General features: G+C 40.8%; 1 protein-coding gene across 1 annotated transcript in view; it reads right to left on the reverse strand.

Moving 5' to 3' along the window:
• Positions 1–311: 311 nt before the first annotated feature.
• The window catches only part of MYH16 (myosin heavy chain 16), a 78,494-nt gene continuing 62,212 nt past the window's right edge, over positions 312–16,593 (reverse strand). Inside the window, 11 exon segments of the mRNA XM_072597642.1 lie at positions 312–710; positions 5,860–6,089; positions 6,688–6,888; positions 7,941–8,111; positions 8,581–8,706; positions 9,982–10,185; positions 11,536–11,725; positions 12,546–12,649; positions 12,775–12,911; positions 15,298–15,410; positions 15,442–15,545. Of these exon segments, the coding sequence (XP_072453743.1) occupies positions 5,889–6,089; positions 6,688–6,888; positions 7,941–8,111; positions 8,581–8,706; positions 9,982–10,185; positions 11,536–11,725; positions 12,546–12,649; positions 12,775–12,911; positions 15,298–15,410; positions 15,442–15,545 (1,551 nt within the window). The 3' untranslated portion in view covers positions 312–710; positions 5,860–5,888.

Here is a 16,593-nt window from a genome sequence, read left to right on the forward strand (position 1 = left end):
CATAATACTTGTCAACTGAATGGCTGTGTCAGCTTGGGGAATATTTCTCAACCTCTTGGCTTACAAATTGGGTTTAGTAATTGGGTGCAAAGAGTTTTTCCTAAGTGCATTATTTTCAAAATCATCTCTGATAGAGGCAAAAGTTGTGAATTAAGATGATAGTGGTCCAATGTTGTGTATTAGCCATACATCATAAAATTTTTCTAAAATTGGACATTATATTTGTTTATAAATACCTTTCAGATTTAAGGGTGCAAAAAAGTGAAAGAAATCAAACTATTCCATGAAAAATAAAAGAATGTCCATGAAACTTTTTTGTTGGTATGATCTTTACTTAAACTCATTAGGATTAAGCATCAAGACTGTCCAAATGAGGAATTATTTATAGAAAGGAGAGAGCTGGCTCACACAAATATATTACATGTTCCTTCCTTGACATGAACATGTAAAAAGATCTCACTTAAAAATAGGTCCATTGTTTCTAACAACCTCCATTGATACAGTCTCAGAAAGGAACAATTTTGATTACAGACCTTGTCAAGCCTGGGTATTTAAACCTCTAAGCTCATTTATTCATAACTATCCTTATTTTTCAGCTCCTATCTTGTTCTGCCTTTTCTTTGCATAATACCCATCTTCTTAATAGACCCAGTCTTCTTTTTTTCATTATTTCTTTCATACAATGGGCTGCTGTTGAGCTCTGTGTCACCCTGGAAAAAGAGAGAGGAGGGAGAAGAGGGTGAGAAAATGCAAATGAGCTGTGACTTCTCTCTTCTCTGCCCTTTCTAGTCCCCAGGCAGATCCCCAAAATGGCAGTCTCTCCAGACAGGTTTTTCCACAGCCACCTTCTTCTTAATGAACACTTTGTAGTTACACCTCATCACACCCTTGCCTAAAAATGGTGAACGCCATTACTGTAGCATGGTGACACCTCTATTGTGAGTGTGGGTGGGACCTGTTTGTTCCTGAAATTTCTGGGAGTTGAACTGGGAGCTGCACCAGGAGCCTGCCCAAGTGTGAAAGTGAGGCCCTCTGGGATTAAAGTAAACACAGATAATGTGCCTGTGGGGGAACCTGTAGGTGTAAATCATGCTGCTCATTTGCAGTTGGTGTACTACTTGTCTGTACCAGGAAGAGAAACTGCTTTGGATTGTATCCCACCAATAGATTTCAAATGAAATGTTTTTGTTTAAAAAAAAAAATCCATTGTAGCGAGCACAGAGCACAGTATTCTTCCATTTAACTTAGCCCTCATAAATTAAATTTTGTCAGTGGACAAATGTATACATTCTTTATGATATAGATATATATTGTGTATGTATATGTATATACCTGTATATCTGTACACATATGTGTATGTATGTGTACAAGCATGCCTCACTTTATTGTGTTTTGCAAATATTGTGATTGGGTTTTTTTTGTTTTTTTACAAATTGAAGGTTTGTGGCAGCCCTGCTTGGAGCAAATCTGTTAGCTCCATTTTTCCAATGGCAGGTGCTCACATTGTGTCTCTGTCATATTTTGTTAATTATTGCAATATTTCAGATTTTTCCATTATTATTATATTTTTATGGTGATGTGTGATCTTTGATGTTATTTTGTAATTGTTTTGGAGACCAAGAACTGCCCTCATGTAAGTCAACAAACTTAACTGATAAACGTCGCGTGTGTTCTGACTGCTCACTGACTGCCTGCTCTCCTGTCTCTTTATCCCTCTCTTTGGGCCTCCCTATTCCCTGAGATACAATAACGTTGAAGAATATTACAGAAACTTAGTTGATAAAGCAGCAGCAGGGTTTGAGAGGATTGACTTCAATTCTGAAAGAAGTTCTACTGTGAATAAAATGATATCAAACAGCATCACATGCTACAGAGAATTCTTGCATAAAAGGAAGTCAATCGATGTGGCCAATGCCATTGTTGCCTTAATTTGAGAAATCGTCACAGCCACCCCAGCCTTCGGCCACCACCATCCTAAGCAGTCAGCAGCCATCAACATTGAGATAAGACCCTCCACCAACAAAGAAGATTGTGACTCAATGAAGGCTCAGATGATGCTTAGCATTTTTAGCAATAAAGTATTTTAAAATTAAGGTATATACATTTTTTTAGATATAATCCAATTGCACACTTAATAGACTACAGGATACTGTAAACATAACTTTTATATGCACTGGGAAACCAAAAATTTGTGTGACTTGCTTTATTGTGGTGATCTGAAACCCAACCTATAATATCTCCAAAATATGCCTACACACACACACACACACACACACACACACGTCTTTCCCATTTGAATGTTCAGTTCTTTGTCACAAGGGATTATTTCATTCTCACATCCCCAGCACCTAGCACAGTGTCTGGGTTGGAGTAGATAACAACTACTACCGTAGTAGACGATTGTTAATTGATTGTTGGCTAACTGGTTGTTTGGCTCATAGCACTACTGATGCCAAGTCATAGCTTTAATTTTTCCATGTGAGAAATGAAGAATTCATTTTTGCTCCATTCTTTGGACACATAGACTGTACCCTTAGCCCCAGCCAACTGTCTTTCAGTCATGTGCCCTTGACTATTATAGGGACTAGGTGAAAAACGAAGGAGCAGTTCCATACAAACCTATCCTTTGTTTCTGCTTTTTATTTTCTGACCTGACCAGTGATTACATCAATGGAAAGAGTTCTTGGCAAAGACTTCCTTCTACCAGTGCGGGCTGGCACTATTCTGCAACTCCAAATTTAAAGAGTCACATGACCAATCAGAGGCAGAACTTGAAACCACAAATCCAGCTTTCTGTCCTCTATGGTCCATTCTTAACTTGTAGGAAAATGCAGACTCTTATGTTCTACCAACTGGTCAGGAACATCACTTTTCTATAGCTGTTCCACATAGATTTGAGCCAGAGGACTAGGGTTTGAATCCCAGCTCTGTCTCTCACTACTGTGGGACCTGGGACAAGTCACTTCTTCCCTTGGTTTCCTCATCTGAAAAATGAAGTGACTAGACTAGGTGATCTCTGAAATTCCCTTCAGGGCTAAAGTCCATAATTCTAAGTTGTCCAGTATAGGTTGTGGGAATCAGTCAGGATGTGCCAGGTACTATTGCTAAGTGCTAGGGAAACATTGTAAGGCAAAAGACAGTCCATGCTCTCAAAGAGTTCAGAGTGATGGAAGAGACAATATGCAAACAACTACATAGAAACAAGCTATATATAGGATAAAGAAGGCATTAGAATTCAAAGGTGGATCTGGAAAGGTTTCCTGCAGAAGGTGGAATTTTAACTAGGATTTTAAAGAAGTCAGGGAATCTGGGAGATGGAGATGAGGAGAGAGAGCATTCCAGGCATGAGGGGGACAGTCAGTGAAAATACCCTGAATTGGGAGAAGGAATGTCATGTTTGAGAAACATCAAGGAAGCTGCAACTAGGTAGAGAGAATGCTGGGCCTGGAGTTCATATATGGCCTCAGACACTTCCTGGTTGTGTGACCCTGGGCAAGTCACTTCCTTGTTTGCCTCAGTTTCTTCATCTGTAAAATGAGCTAGAGAAGGAATGACAAACCATTCCAGTATCTTTGCTAAGAAAACCCCAAATAGGGTCATGGAGAGTTAGAAACAACTGAAAACAACAGTACAACAAACAATAATCTAGCATTGTGGCATAGGATGGGTTGGAGAGTGGGGAGAGAATGGAAGTAGGTAGACCATTAGAAAATCATTATAATAGTCCCTGCAAGAGGTAGATAAAAGGAAATTAAATCATGGCTGCCTAGAGTGAATTTTGTCAGTTGTGTTATATGATGTCTGCATGAGTAAGTATGGCTGAGGTCAAATCTCAATTTAGAAAACTTCCATCAAGGATTTCCTCTGAAAGGAGACCATGATACATTAACTTCAGGTCTCCTGGAAATGAACCTTGTTTCCTAAATTTAATCGAGGTGATAAAAATTTCAGATTCAGAGATTTAAGAAAAAGGTCCATTTCCTGTTTCCCTTCACATAAATTAATATGGAAAACAAAGGTTCACCTTGAACTGAGGTCATTAGGTTTGTCCCCTTTGGCTAACACCCAAACCAAATACTACTCTGATGAAAGAAGGTGTGAAAACAAGTATGGGCACCACTCCAGACTTCCCTGAATGCCAGTTTGACCAGTTGATTAAAGGTTGGGCCAGAAAGAATTTCCAGACCTAGTGGAGGTCTAGGCAGTAGAGCTTAGGCCCTACTCTCCCTAAGTACCCAAACCAAGGCTTCATTTCTGAGCAGTCTCTAGACTTCCCTCCTCAAAAAAAAAAATTGTATTTAGTTTGTATATATTTTCTATTTATTTATATATGTCCATGTTATTTCCCCAAATAGCATATTAATTCCTTAAGGGCAGGGATTATTTCTATTTTTGTGTTTAAATCCCCAGCATTCACTCATAGTACTGGACGCATAATAAATGCTTATTGAATAAATGAAAGAATGAACCAGGGGTGGGGAACCAGCAGCTTCAAGGCGACACATGGCTTTCTAGGTCCTCTGGTGCAGCCTTTTGACTGGGTCCATGTTTTACAGAACAAATCCTTTTATTAAGGGGATTTGTTCTGTGAAGTTTGAATTCAGTCAAAGGGAGGACCTAGAAGGTCTCGAGGCCACAGTTTCCCCACCTGAATGAATGAAAGTAATCTGGGAGAGCCCTCAACAGCTGGCAATCTCAGGGATTCACACAAAGATCATATATGGGCTTCCCCATTCATAGGATCATAGATCTAAGGCTGGAAGAGGATAACTAATTTGATTCCCTCATTTTACAAATGAGGACATTGAAATACAGAAAATTCATTTCATGAAAGTTAAATGACTTATTGAAGGTAACACAGGTAGCAAGCCATAGAAGCAAGATTTGAAACTCTAACTCCTGGGCATTCCTACTGAAACACCACCCCTGCCCTGCCTTTCCAGCTGCCTCTTCTGCTCTGGACCAGTAGTGTCAAACTCAAATAGAAACAATTCCCTGTGGCCACAGATTGACTGTTGTTATTGTTCAAGCCCAACTGTCCATGACCACATTTGGATACTGGCGTGGTTTGCCATTTCCTTCTCCAGCTCATTTTATAGATGAGGAAACTGAGGAAAACTAGGTGAAATGACTTGCCCAGGGTCACACAGCTAGTGTCTGAGGTCAGATTTGAGCTTGAGTCTTCCTGACTTCAGGCCCAGCATTCTATCCGCTGTGTCACCTAGCTGCCCAGATTGACTTAGAAAATCACAAGTTAACATTATCTGTATGTTTTCATTTATTTTATTTAAATATATTTAATATGTATTTATATATTTTCATTATCACAAATATTATTTTCATAGTTATTATCAATAATTTAAATACCATTTCCCATTACATTCTAATCTGGTTCAGGCTATGTTTGGGAGTTTTGTGGGCTCCTGGCAGCCAGTGGGCCTGGCTTGAGTCCTCTGCTTCCACTGCCTTGACACCTGGCCCCCTCCATCATGGGTTTCCCTCTCCCTTTCCAGGTTCTCTTTATGTTTTATCTTCCCCTATAAGAATGTCAGCTCCTTAAGCATAGGGACTGTTTTGTTTTTTTCTATATTTTCATCCCTACTGCTTAGCACAGGGCCTAGCACATAGTAAGAGCTTAATAAATGCATTATGTCTCTATAAATTTCCTTGCCTTAAAAGGTGAAAAAACTAAGATCCCTCAGCATTTATTACATGCTTAGTATAAGGCAAGTAGAGTGTTATGGAGAACACCAAAAAGGAAGAGAATGTAATATCCTCCTCCCCATGCAAAGGGCAAACACCCCCATCCTATTCCATTATCTCTGTTAGGAAGTCCAAGGTAGGTGGATCACGACCTACCAGCTATAGATGTTGAGCAGAGATGGATTTCATTCTTCAGAAATATTTTTTGAGGAACCAGTCTTGGACACTTGGATGATCTCCACTGAGGTGACCCCTTTGCCGGCTACACGGTGCCGCGTACGTAGCTTATTCAGGGCGGTCTCAGCCGTCCCTGCTCTTTCCTCAGCATCATCCAGCTCATGCACAGTCTTCCGGTACCTGGCCAAAGTCTGGTTGGCTTGCTCCTCCTACGAAGGGAGAGGCAGAAACAGAACTAGTTTTATAATTCTACTGAAAAATTCTCCAATGTCATTTTAGTTTAGAAATTATTTTGGCACTTGGAACAGGATGGAAACAAAAACTTCATTCCCAGGAGCTCTAATTTCAAATTCCTTACAGGGCAAGTTGATGACTAGAAGGCTTCAGTGTGATGGCAAGCTGTGGATGAGTCAAGTGTGTGTTGGGGGAAGGGGTGGGGGTGGGGCAGGAGGCAGAGGAAGCCGAGGAGGTCATGAATGCCATGACATCAAATGGAAGGGAGTAAAAATATTCCCTGGATTTGAAATCATTCCATGCCTCAGTTAATACAAAGAATTCTTAAGGGGTGATTCTTGTTTTTTAACATGTTCTTATCTCTAAGGGTACAATGTGTGCTGTCTGTTAACATTTCCCAGCTCCTCAGGGTTGCAAGGCCAGTTATAACAATGGTTCCAGAAATAGTTCTATGGCTGAATTCTTCTCTCCCCTCATGAGACTAGGGTAACCCAAAAGTTGGAACCTCATTTTGGCTTCCTTCTTTCGAGAGGCTGTTCAGTGGGAAAGAGCGTGAGAAGGAAGGACACATACCGTCTCGTCGATCTGCCTCTTGTAGACCTTCAGTTTGTTCTGAAGCTTCTCCACCAGCTCTTGCATACGTTGGTTGGTCTTGTGGTCTTCATCAGTCTGGAAGACCAGCTCTTTGAGACGACGTTCATTTTTATGCAGGGTTTGGACTGTCTCAACGTGGAGTTTCTGTTCTGAGTCTAGTTCGGTTTCTAGTTCCTTAATCTGAGGTGGAGTGAGAAGGTTGGAAGAGAAGAAAAATGCATCTGAGTAAACCAGTAACATTTTTTTTTTTTAGGATTCAGCTATAGAATGGAAATCATAAGAATATGGTGACCTAAGTAGGGTTATAATAACCATTTCAACAAGTATTTATTAAATACTTGCTAGGTGCCAGACACTGTACTAAGCTCTGATGATGCAAAGAAAGGCAAAAACCCTGGCCCTGCCTTCAAGGAGCTTGTATTCTAGATACCTACAGGATATATAAAGGTGTGTGTGTGTGTGTGTGTGTGTCTGTGTGTGTGTGTGTGTGTGTGTGTGTGTGTGTGTGAGAGAGAGAGAGAGAGAGAGAGAGAGAGAGAGAGAGAGAGAGAGAGAGAGAGAGAGAGAGGAAGAGAAGGGAAGGGAAGGGAAGGGAAAACAGGAGAGGAGAGGACAGAAGGACAGGAGAGGAGAGGAGAGGTTTTCAGACTGGAAAGCACTAAGCTGGGGATGGGACTGGGAAGTTATTCTTATAGGCATATGGGAGTAAGAATGATAAGGAAAAGAAGAGATGTTTGGAAGCTAAATGGAAACCTAATGGGGGAAAACACTGATGGCTACAACAATGGGGCTAAGAGTATTCTAGTTGGATGGATGATAGGGTGTTTTATAGCTTCTTGTTGTAGGGCACAGAAAGGAAGACAGGAAACCCTTGAAGAAAGAAATTAAAGCTGATTCCTCAGTCTCATCTTCCTTAACATCTGCAATTTTCAGTTCATGTCCAAACTCAGAACACTTTTTTGGTAAAAGACATTCTAGTCCCATCCAGATTCCTTTCTTTTTTCCTTCCTTCCTTCCTTCCTTCCTTCCTTCCTTCCTTCCTTCCTTCCTTCCTTCCTTCCTTCCTTCCTCTTCCTTCCTTTCTTGTTTTCTTCCTTCCTCCCTCCCTTCCTCCCTTCCTTCCTCCCTCCATTTCTCCCTTCCCTCCTTTCTATTTTATAGGCAGCTTAATAAACACAGGGTTAGATGTGCTATGTAAGAAATGCTTGGCAGACACTGGATTTTCCTCTTACCTTGGCTTCCAGTTTCATTATTGTGCGTTTTCCAGCTTTTAGAGCCAACTGTTCAGCCTCTTCCGTCTTAGCTTGCAAGTCTTTGATGGTGAGCTCATGGTTCTTTTTGATTTTCTCCAGGTGCATACAGTGATCCTGCTCTTGACGGAGCTCTTCTGCCATGCAAGCAGCCTTAGGAGGAGAAAGGAATGTAGCATAAAGCAAAATGAGGTGATCTGTTTTGGATCTCAGAGGCTGAAAGACTTGGGGCTTGTTGGCCTTGAGGAACTGAATGGCCAAGTGGTCAATCCTCAGCTGGAGTGGCATTTCCAATTGTATAAGATGGCTCAAGAGAACATTTCCATAGGGTAGTAGATGTTCCAAGGAGTACAAAGAATGCTAATGTATAATGGTTTGATAAAAGCAGAAATTGGCCATTATAAGAGGTGGGATAAATACAGGAACAGCATGTTATTTGGTATGGAGAGAACCTTTGGTCAAAGTTGGATGAGAAGCAAGTATTGGGGAAAAGGATGAGAAAGTGTAGGAAATAGGGAAATTCTGATGTCCACCATATATTAGTCTTGGGGACCTACCCTGATGTAATTATCATGATGTACAGATGGTGTTCTTTAGTAAAAGGAAGGAGAAAAGGACTTACATCAGTCATAGCTTTCTTGGCTCTTTCATCAGCCATACGGAATTCACTGATGAGCTCCTCATGTTCGTTGGAGATTCATTGAATGTCTGATTCCAGTTTACGCTTGACCACCAACAGACTTTGGTTCTAAAGGAGAAGAGACAATATTGACCTAGAGATGAGAGAACACTTTTATCTTTCTCTCTTAGGGTTGGGGGAGGAGACAAACATGACTAAATATAGATAGAGCGCTGTTTTGGAAAGTTTAGAATCATCTCCAGTGTTGTCCAAAGAGCGGCAGCTTGAAGCTTCAACATTTATGAAATACTTTCCATGTTCCAGGGTACTGTGCTCAGAACAGGGGATGCAAAGAAGGAAAAAACATAGTCCCTGCTCTTACCCTAATGGAGGAGAGAACATGTAAATAACTCTGTACAAATAAAATATATGTAGAATAAATGGAAGGTCATCTCCAAGAGCGGATAGGTGGTATAATAGATAGGGTGATGGACCTGGAGTCAGAAAGACTCATCTTCCTGAGTTCAAATCTGGCCTCAGATACTTACTAGTTGAGTGATCCTTGAAGAAGTCACTTAACCCTATTTGCCTCAGTTTCCTTATCTGTAAAATGGGCTGGAGAAGGAAATGGCAAACTGTTCTAGCATTTTTGCCAAGAAAACCCCAAATGAAGTCACAAAAAATCAGAAATGATTGAAAAAACTGAACAACAAAAATCTCAGAGGAAAAGTCTGGGAGAGACTGGAAATGACCTCCAGTAGAAAGTGGGATTTGAGCTGAGTGTTGAAGGAAGTCAGAGAATTCAGAAGACAGAGATTAGAGGACAGAGCACCTCACTCTTGGAGGACAGACATTGCAAAGGCACTGAGCTGGAAGATGGAGTGTCCCATGTGAGGAAGAGCAAGGCCAGTATGACTACATTGTTGATTACACAGAAGGCAGTAAAATGGAAGAAAATTGGGGAGGGAGGGTTGTTTTTTGGAAACTGAGTGAGGCAACATGATGGAGTAAAATGAGTGTTGAATTTGGACTCCGAGGACATTAGTTCAAATCCCAACTTTATGACTCACTACCTGCATGCCCATGAGCAAGGCTCTGAATGTCTCTTGACTTCAGTCTCTTGGCCTCATGTGTAAAATTAAGAGGCTTGGTCTAGATCACCTCTGAAGTCCCTTGCAATTCTAAATTTATAATCCTACGTGAGGGGGAGGTTTAGGGTCTTTTGGGCTTTTTTTAACTCCCAGGTTTTTTAGAGCATCATCTGAACTAAAATTAGCCTAAGCAAGACACAGGACTATTTAATAAACTCTCTGGGCTTTGAGTAAGAATCCTTGGATTTAGAAGGTTACCGCAGTCCCATCTGTGTAAGCCAGGCTAGTCAGAGGCAGAGATATATTTGCTAACCTGAATGTTGACTTCATTGTGTCTTTCAGTGATCTCAACCACCTCCTGCTCGAGTAGTTTTCAAGATCTCTCACTGCCCTCCAGACTAGACCAAACTTTTTCTAATTCTGTCTGCAGGAAGCTCAAGCAGCGTTCCTGGAGATTATAGTGTTCTCGTAGTTCCTTGTGCTGCCAAGCATCCTCATCCATCTGGATCTGGAGATCCTGCAAAAGGAAAGGGGGCATGAAAGTTGGACTATTCCAACTACTCCAAACTCGCCCTGCACTTTCCTACCTCTACCCCTTTGCTCAGGTGTTTTCCCTGCCTGGAACCAGTCAATTAAGCCATTGAGCAATTTATTTGATGCCTACTATGTACCAAATACTGTACAATGGAGGAGATAGAGTGAAGGCCAGTTATAAAACAGAGTTGGTTTGGTGTGGCAATCAAGAGAACCAATTAGATTCTATCTCATGAACGCTGACTCCATCTTGTGTGGCCATACGTTTTCTCCTCCTTCTTGTTGTTTTCTGCAGATCATCTATACAGAAACTAGATGATATGAGCCATCTCTTGTTTCGTAAATGCAGGTCGATGCAATTAATCAATATCTCTCAATTCTGAGAAATGGAAGACCCCAACACCCACTCATCCCCTTCCCAACTCTACTGAAACTCACTCTTCCACATACCCCATTCCCAATTTGGAAAACCCCAATTTTTCCTCCAGTTAGAAATTAGATGACCTAATTTTGTATCCTAGTTTGTGTCCTGATTAATTATTTTCTTGTAACTAATGGTCTCATTTGATTGTTTTTAATACGTAAAAATCTGTATTCAGTCTCTGACTGACTGGGGAGTCCATTGATCTATTTATTATATGTCTTTTGCTAATTATATAGCTCAGATTGTTACCTCAGTTATTATCTATTACAATAGTAATGTGTGGGACAGTGTGGGATAGTGGAAAGGACACTGGGTTTGGAGTCAAAGAACTTGAGTTCGCATTGTGCCATTTCATCTTTTGAGACCTTAGTTTTCTCATCTGTAAAATGAATGAGGTTGGAACAGATGTCCTCTGAGGTCCCTCCCACTCTAATGATCTTCCCTGTCCCTCTTTGCCTGCTGAATTACTCTCTCTCCTTTAAAGGTCAATGTAAAATGCTGTCTCCTGCAGGAGGTCTTCCTTGATTTCTCAGAATTGTTACAGCCATTCTTCATATGCCTCACATAGTGTGAGCTTCCCTGACCATAGAAAATTGTGTATTAGAGTTACCTGTGCTGGTGTCTTCTCTCCTAGTGAAAACTTCATGTACAGGCTCATGTTTCATGAACTTTTGGGGGGGATAGGGAAATGAAGAGGTGGGATGGAGTACAGTTCATTAAGCAGATGGACAAAGGAATCAGTAAGACCGAAGCCCTAAGAGACTGGACCTGGTTGAGTCATCATTCCTTAGATTTCAAATCCTTGCTGAGGCAATCACCTAAAGACTTGGGCAAAGTCAAGACATCCCTCAGTTCTAGATAGTCCTTGGTCCTTCCTTGCCCTCCAGCTCCTCCTCCTCTCCACAGTGCCTTGATTTGTTGCTGTAGCCTTTTCAGTGTCTTGACAAGCTCGCTGTTGTTTTTGTTGGCATGATCCAGTTGGATTTCCATTTCATTCAGATCCGCCTCCATCTTCTCGAGTCAGAGAACCTCGGCCCGTCCCTTGGCCTCAGCCTCCAGGCTGGCCTGTAGGGACTCGATAGCCCGTTGGTGGTTCTTCCTGCCCATTTAAACAAGAAGAGCTAGTCTGGCTCTAGGCTGCTGGCCTATGTAACCTAGACCTCTCTAGAAGAGGAGGCCTCTCATATACCTTGTTGATTAATTAAGGAAGGAACGAATGAAAGAACACCCAGCCTCCAACTGGTTAGCTCAGCTCTGTAACATAGCAGGACGATAGACTGCACTTTGGTTTTGTTATTGATGTCTTAGCTTGTCTCTGATCTTGGTTGTCATAAAACATTTCATTAAATTCTCAAAATAAAATAACTTAATTCATTTTGATTAAAAACTAAATTTGAGGCACATAATATACTGTGGAATTGACCCTGCTGTGGATCTGAGTGGATGTCTAGGGTATAGCCCACTGGCTCCAGAGTCAATGACTATACAGATAGCCCTTTGAGATGGAGTGAGGAGTAACTTTTGTTTTTTGGGGTGGGGTAGGGTTACAAAATATAACAAATAATATGTTGCATCTTCAAAAAGCCAGGAATCTCTGGCCAAGCAGCTCCCCTGGCTGCTAGTCAAGCATGTAAGACAGCATTCCAATGTGGACAACTTGGAAAACAGTATTTTTCTCCAAATCACAACATCTATTTTTCTATCAACTTAAAAAAAAAAAGTACTAGGAACATGTCCAGAAATTTCTTAAAGCAGGAAAACCACTTTCTTAGGTCACTGTATTAAAGTGAACTCTGCCCAAATCAAAAGCTGCCTTTTATTTGAGCCAAAGTTAGCCCTTTCCTATGAGGAAAGGAAAGGGCTTTTCCCAGTGGAATTGCTTTGAAGAACCTATCTTACATCTTATATATCCCCCTTACCTTGTAGCTTCAAATTCTTCTTCCTTTTCATGGATTCTCCTATCAACGTCAGCTTTGGCTTGAGCCAGTTCCAGTTGAATATGTATCACTTTACTCTCTTCCACCTGCCAGAAAATATACAATATCAGTTGTCAAGGACCAGGGAGTTAGTCTCTGGCCAGTCAGTTGCTACAACTTGGCATGCAGAAAAGGGGGCTCCATCATCCAAAGCAGCTGCCTGAGTGATTACCTCCAGGGAAGACTCAGCTTCTTCCAGGGCCACCTGTAACTCTTCCTTCTCAGTCTCTAACTTCTTTTTCAACTTCTGAAGCTCATGTATGCTCTGTCCTCCCTCACCCAGCTGGTCAATTAAATCTTTGATCTCCTCTGAAAAGGAATATTATCATCATCGAGATTGTCAATGGTTGGTAGACCTTCAAAGAACTCATTTTGTTCAACGCACGTGATTTTATCTTTTCCATGGATCTCTGGTCCTATTGTAGGGAGAAAAAGCTCTGGCAGGCCCCATTATAAGATCATAGATCCAGGGCTGGAAGGGACTTCAGAGGCTATCTAGTCCAACCTGAGAGGAGTTAACTGACTTGCTTGCAGTCATACAGGTAGTAAGTGGCAGAAATGGTATTTGAACTCTAGTACCCTAACCCAAGAGCTTGACTTTCCAAGATAGAAAGGCTTCCTATGGGGCTTGGCAACAGATTGTTAAAGGATCTTAGATCTAGAGCTGTTTTCCCATAGTCACAGTAAGTAGCAGAATTGGAATTTGAACTCAAGGTCTTCTGATCCCAGAGTCTCTGGTCCTTCCACTGTAACATGGTGCCTCCAAAGATGGAAAGGCTATCTATCAGGGGCTAGTCACAGATTGTCATAAGCTTATTGACCCAGAGATGGAGGGAAATTTGGCTCTCATCTAGTCCAATGCCATCATTTTACCAAGGATCAGTTTAGACCAGATCAGAGAAGCTTATCATCAGAAGGCTAGCCAGAAGATCATGATTTCCTTGAGGCACTGGCAACTCACAGAGACCCTCTATGAGGGAAGAGAGGGGTCATTTCTGGATCAAATGAGAAGGGCACTCACAATGGTACAATCATAGATTCTTGAGGTATCAAAGTGGGCTACCTATTATCATTATTATTAGAAAAGATAACTGCTGAAGTTCATCATCAAACAGAAATAGTAAGGGTGCCACTCTGATTTTTCCTTTGCTGAAAAACCCCATTATGTGTGATTCTGTGGGAGTCAATAGAAATTGATAGCTTTGAAACCTGTTTCAGAAGTCTTCCATTATACTATTCTATTTAACACAATAGATCAAATGTCATTACAACAAACTTGAAGGAAATATAATTCACAGGTTACATTGGAATTTTGCTATAGCCTATATACTGTCTCTTTTAATGCATTATTTATTGTGAACTTAAGCAAAATTATAAGGGACAAAACCAACAAACATTAAACTATCAACTTTTGATGTTTCTCCTGTTACTCTGGGATCTTTGTAGATCTGTGTGCATATGATTTATGTGCATATGTTCTTATATAGGTACAATGATAAAATGGAAGGAGCAAAATCATTGGTCTTAGAATAGAAGACTTGAGTTCAGTGTTTCTGATACTTCCTGAATCCCATCTCTTAAGCAATATTCACCAGGGCAAAATTCCAATGAAATGGGAAAACTTTGATACTTTCTTAAAGCTTGTAGTAATAGCATTCAATCCATTATGTTAAAGTTGTTGTTCAGTTCTTCAGTCATATCTGACTCTTCATAAACCTATTTGGGGTTTTATTGACAAAGATGCTAGAGTGGTTTGCCATTTCCTTCTCTAGCTCTTTTTATAGATGAGGAAACTGAGGCAAACAGGGTTAAGTGACTTGCCCAGGGTCACACAATTGGTAGGTGTCTGAAGCCAAATTTGAAGTCAAGAAAATGAGTCTTCCTGACTCTAGGCCCAATGTTCTATCCACTGAGCAATCCAGCTGCCTCATTATGTTAAAGAGGGTAGTATTCTAGAGAGAGTTTGGTGTAATGGAGTGCTAGACAGAGAAGACCTGAGTTCAGCTCTCACCTCAGAAACTTACTAACTACATCATCATGGTGAAGTAACAACCTTTCTGACCCTCAGTATCTTCATCTTCAAAGTGGGCATAGTGACATCTATCATTCTGGAAAATATGTAAATCTGTTCTAGTGTAGCATATTGGAAAGAGAGCCTCAAACCCCCAGGGAAGGTAGGTTCATTTCTTGATCCTGACACCTACTGGCTGTGTGACCCTGGGCAAGTCATGTAACTTCTCAGGGATCTAGACAATTCTGTAGGACTAAGTTGTAGGTACAGATGCTGACCTGCATTGGTAGAGGGAGCTTCTTCACTCCGGAGTTTCATTTAATTGATTAAATCTATTCTTTTATAAATCTGTGTGATTGCAACTGCCTCATACAGTTATTGAGAAAATCAAACAAGTCAACGTAAGTAGAAACAAACCTTAAAGTGCCATATAAATGCCAATGACTATATTACAGTTGTACCCAAAAGTACTCTTCCTCCCTTCAAATAGAGTCCCAATAGAAGGTACTGAAACCTAATTACAGTGTGAAGTAAGTTGGTGTCATTAAGCCTGAAAAAAGCTAAGGCTCCCCAGAGCATTCATTCATCATCCAGCCAGCCCACAGTGCCTTGTGTCCCACTATAGTTCCTAATGTCCCACTATGCTCCCTTCTAGAAGTCCCCCTAGGCTGTGTTGGGCCTTGCCTTGAAGAGTCTTGTTCTCTTTCTTCACAGATTCCAAGCGCTCTATGGACTCTTCATAAGCTGTTTTGATCTTGAAGCTCTCGGTCATGTATATGCGGCACTCTTTCTGGGAGCTCAACCTGAAGCTCTTCACATTTCTGCTGCCATTCCACCTCAACCTGAAGCTCTTCACATTTCTGCTGCCATTCAGCCAGCATTTTATCAAAGATCCTTTGCTTCTTGTCCAGGGCAGCAGCAGCAGCGTTGGCCTAGAAAAATGAAGCTCATATTGTACTCCCTTGGGTCTGTATTTTGTTTTGCTTACAGGCTGACTGTATGGGGACCTATAGCTAGGGAGGGATGCACTGGAGCCGGGTCTCACTCACTAGTGAGAGCCTTAAATTAAATTTTCTTTGTCATCATTTACCTCTTAGAAATCAGCAAACCCTATAAATCAGGGCTTGATACACTCTTTTGTTGTTTTACAGACTAAAGAAAGTAACAGCAAAAATGTTAATAATGCAGATTAAATTTAAGTGTGTCATCCATTTTCACAGAACCGGTTGTTAAATGTTTACTAGCACATTGCTGCCCATAGCATAAGAAACCAACCATACCTCTTATGACAACGGTAATTTCTGGAATAAGAATACAATATACTCTCCCCTAAGACAAAACAACCAATTTTTCAACCTTTACTTTCCCATAGTGTGATAATATACACTACTAATAAATTCTTTGAGTGGGTATGGTTTCATTCTCTGCCTTTGTCTTCCTTGTACCTAGCACAGTGTATACATATAGGAATTTAATAAGTACTTGTTGCTTGATCTATTGATTGATAAGAACCAGGTAATTCTTTTGCTGTCAGACAAAGCTGATCATTCCTAGAATTTATTTTTTCATTTCCTTTCAATTCTTCACACAATCCATAAGATTAAGGATGTTAATTTCTGGTTTATCCTAGATGGATTAACTTCAGCTAAATTCTGTTCAACTGCTCTTCCACAAAGATGAAGTCATCTTTGCTTGTGGATTTTGGAACATCTAATCTCAAGTGTCTCACTTGTTTTTCACTAGCCACCTACGTGGCTATGATTATGAAATTCTTTCTTCATTGGATAGGTACTGGCTGGAAACTGGTCTGCCTTTACAGATTGTATGAGGCAATAGCCTTATATTAACCTGTGGGCCCTGCTTAAATATTGAATTACATACTATGGAAAGCTGGCAGATTGTTCGGAAGTAGAGAAGCATAGATATGAAGCAATATGAATAGCTGAGAACATGTGAGTACGGGGATGCCTTTGGTATTGG

The sequence above is a fragment of the Notamacropus eugenii genome, chromosome 3 (genome assembly GCF_028372415.1).
Source record: "Notamacropus eugenii isolate mMacEug1 chromosome 3, mMacEug1.pri_v2, whole genome shotgun sequence".
Taxonomy (NCBI): Eukaryota; Metazoa; Chordata; class Mammalia; order Diprotodontia; family Macropodidae; genus Notamacropus; species Notamacropus eugenii.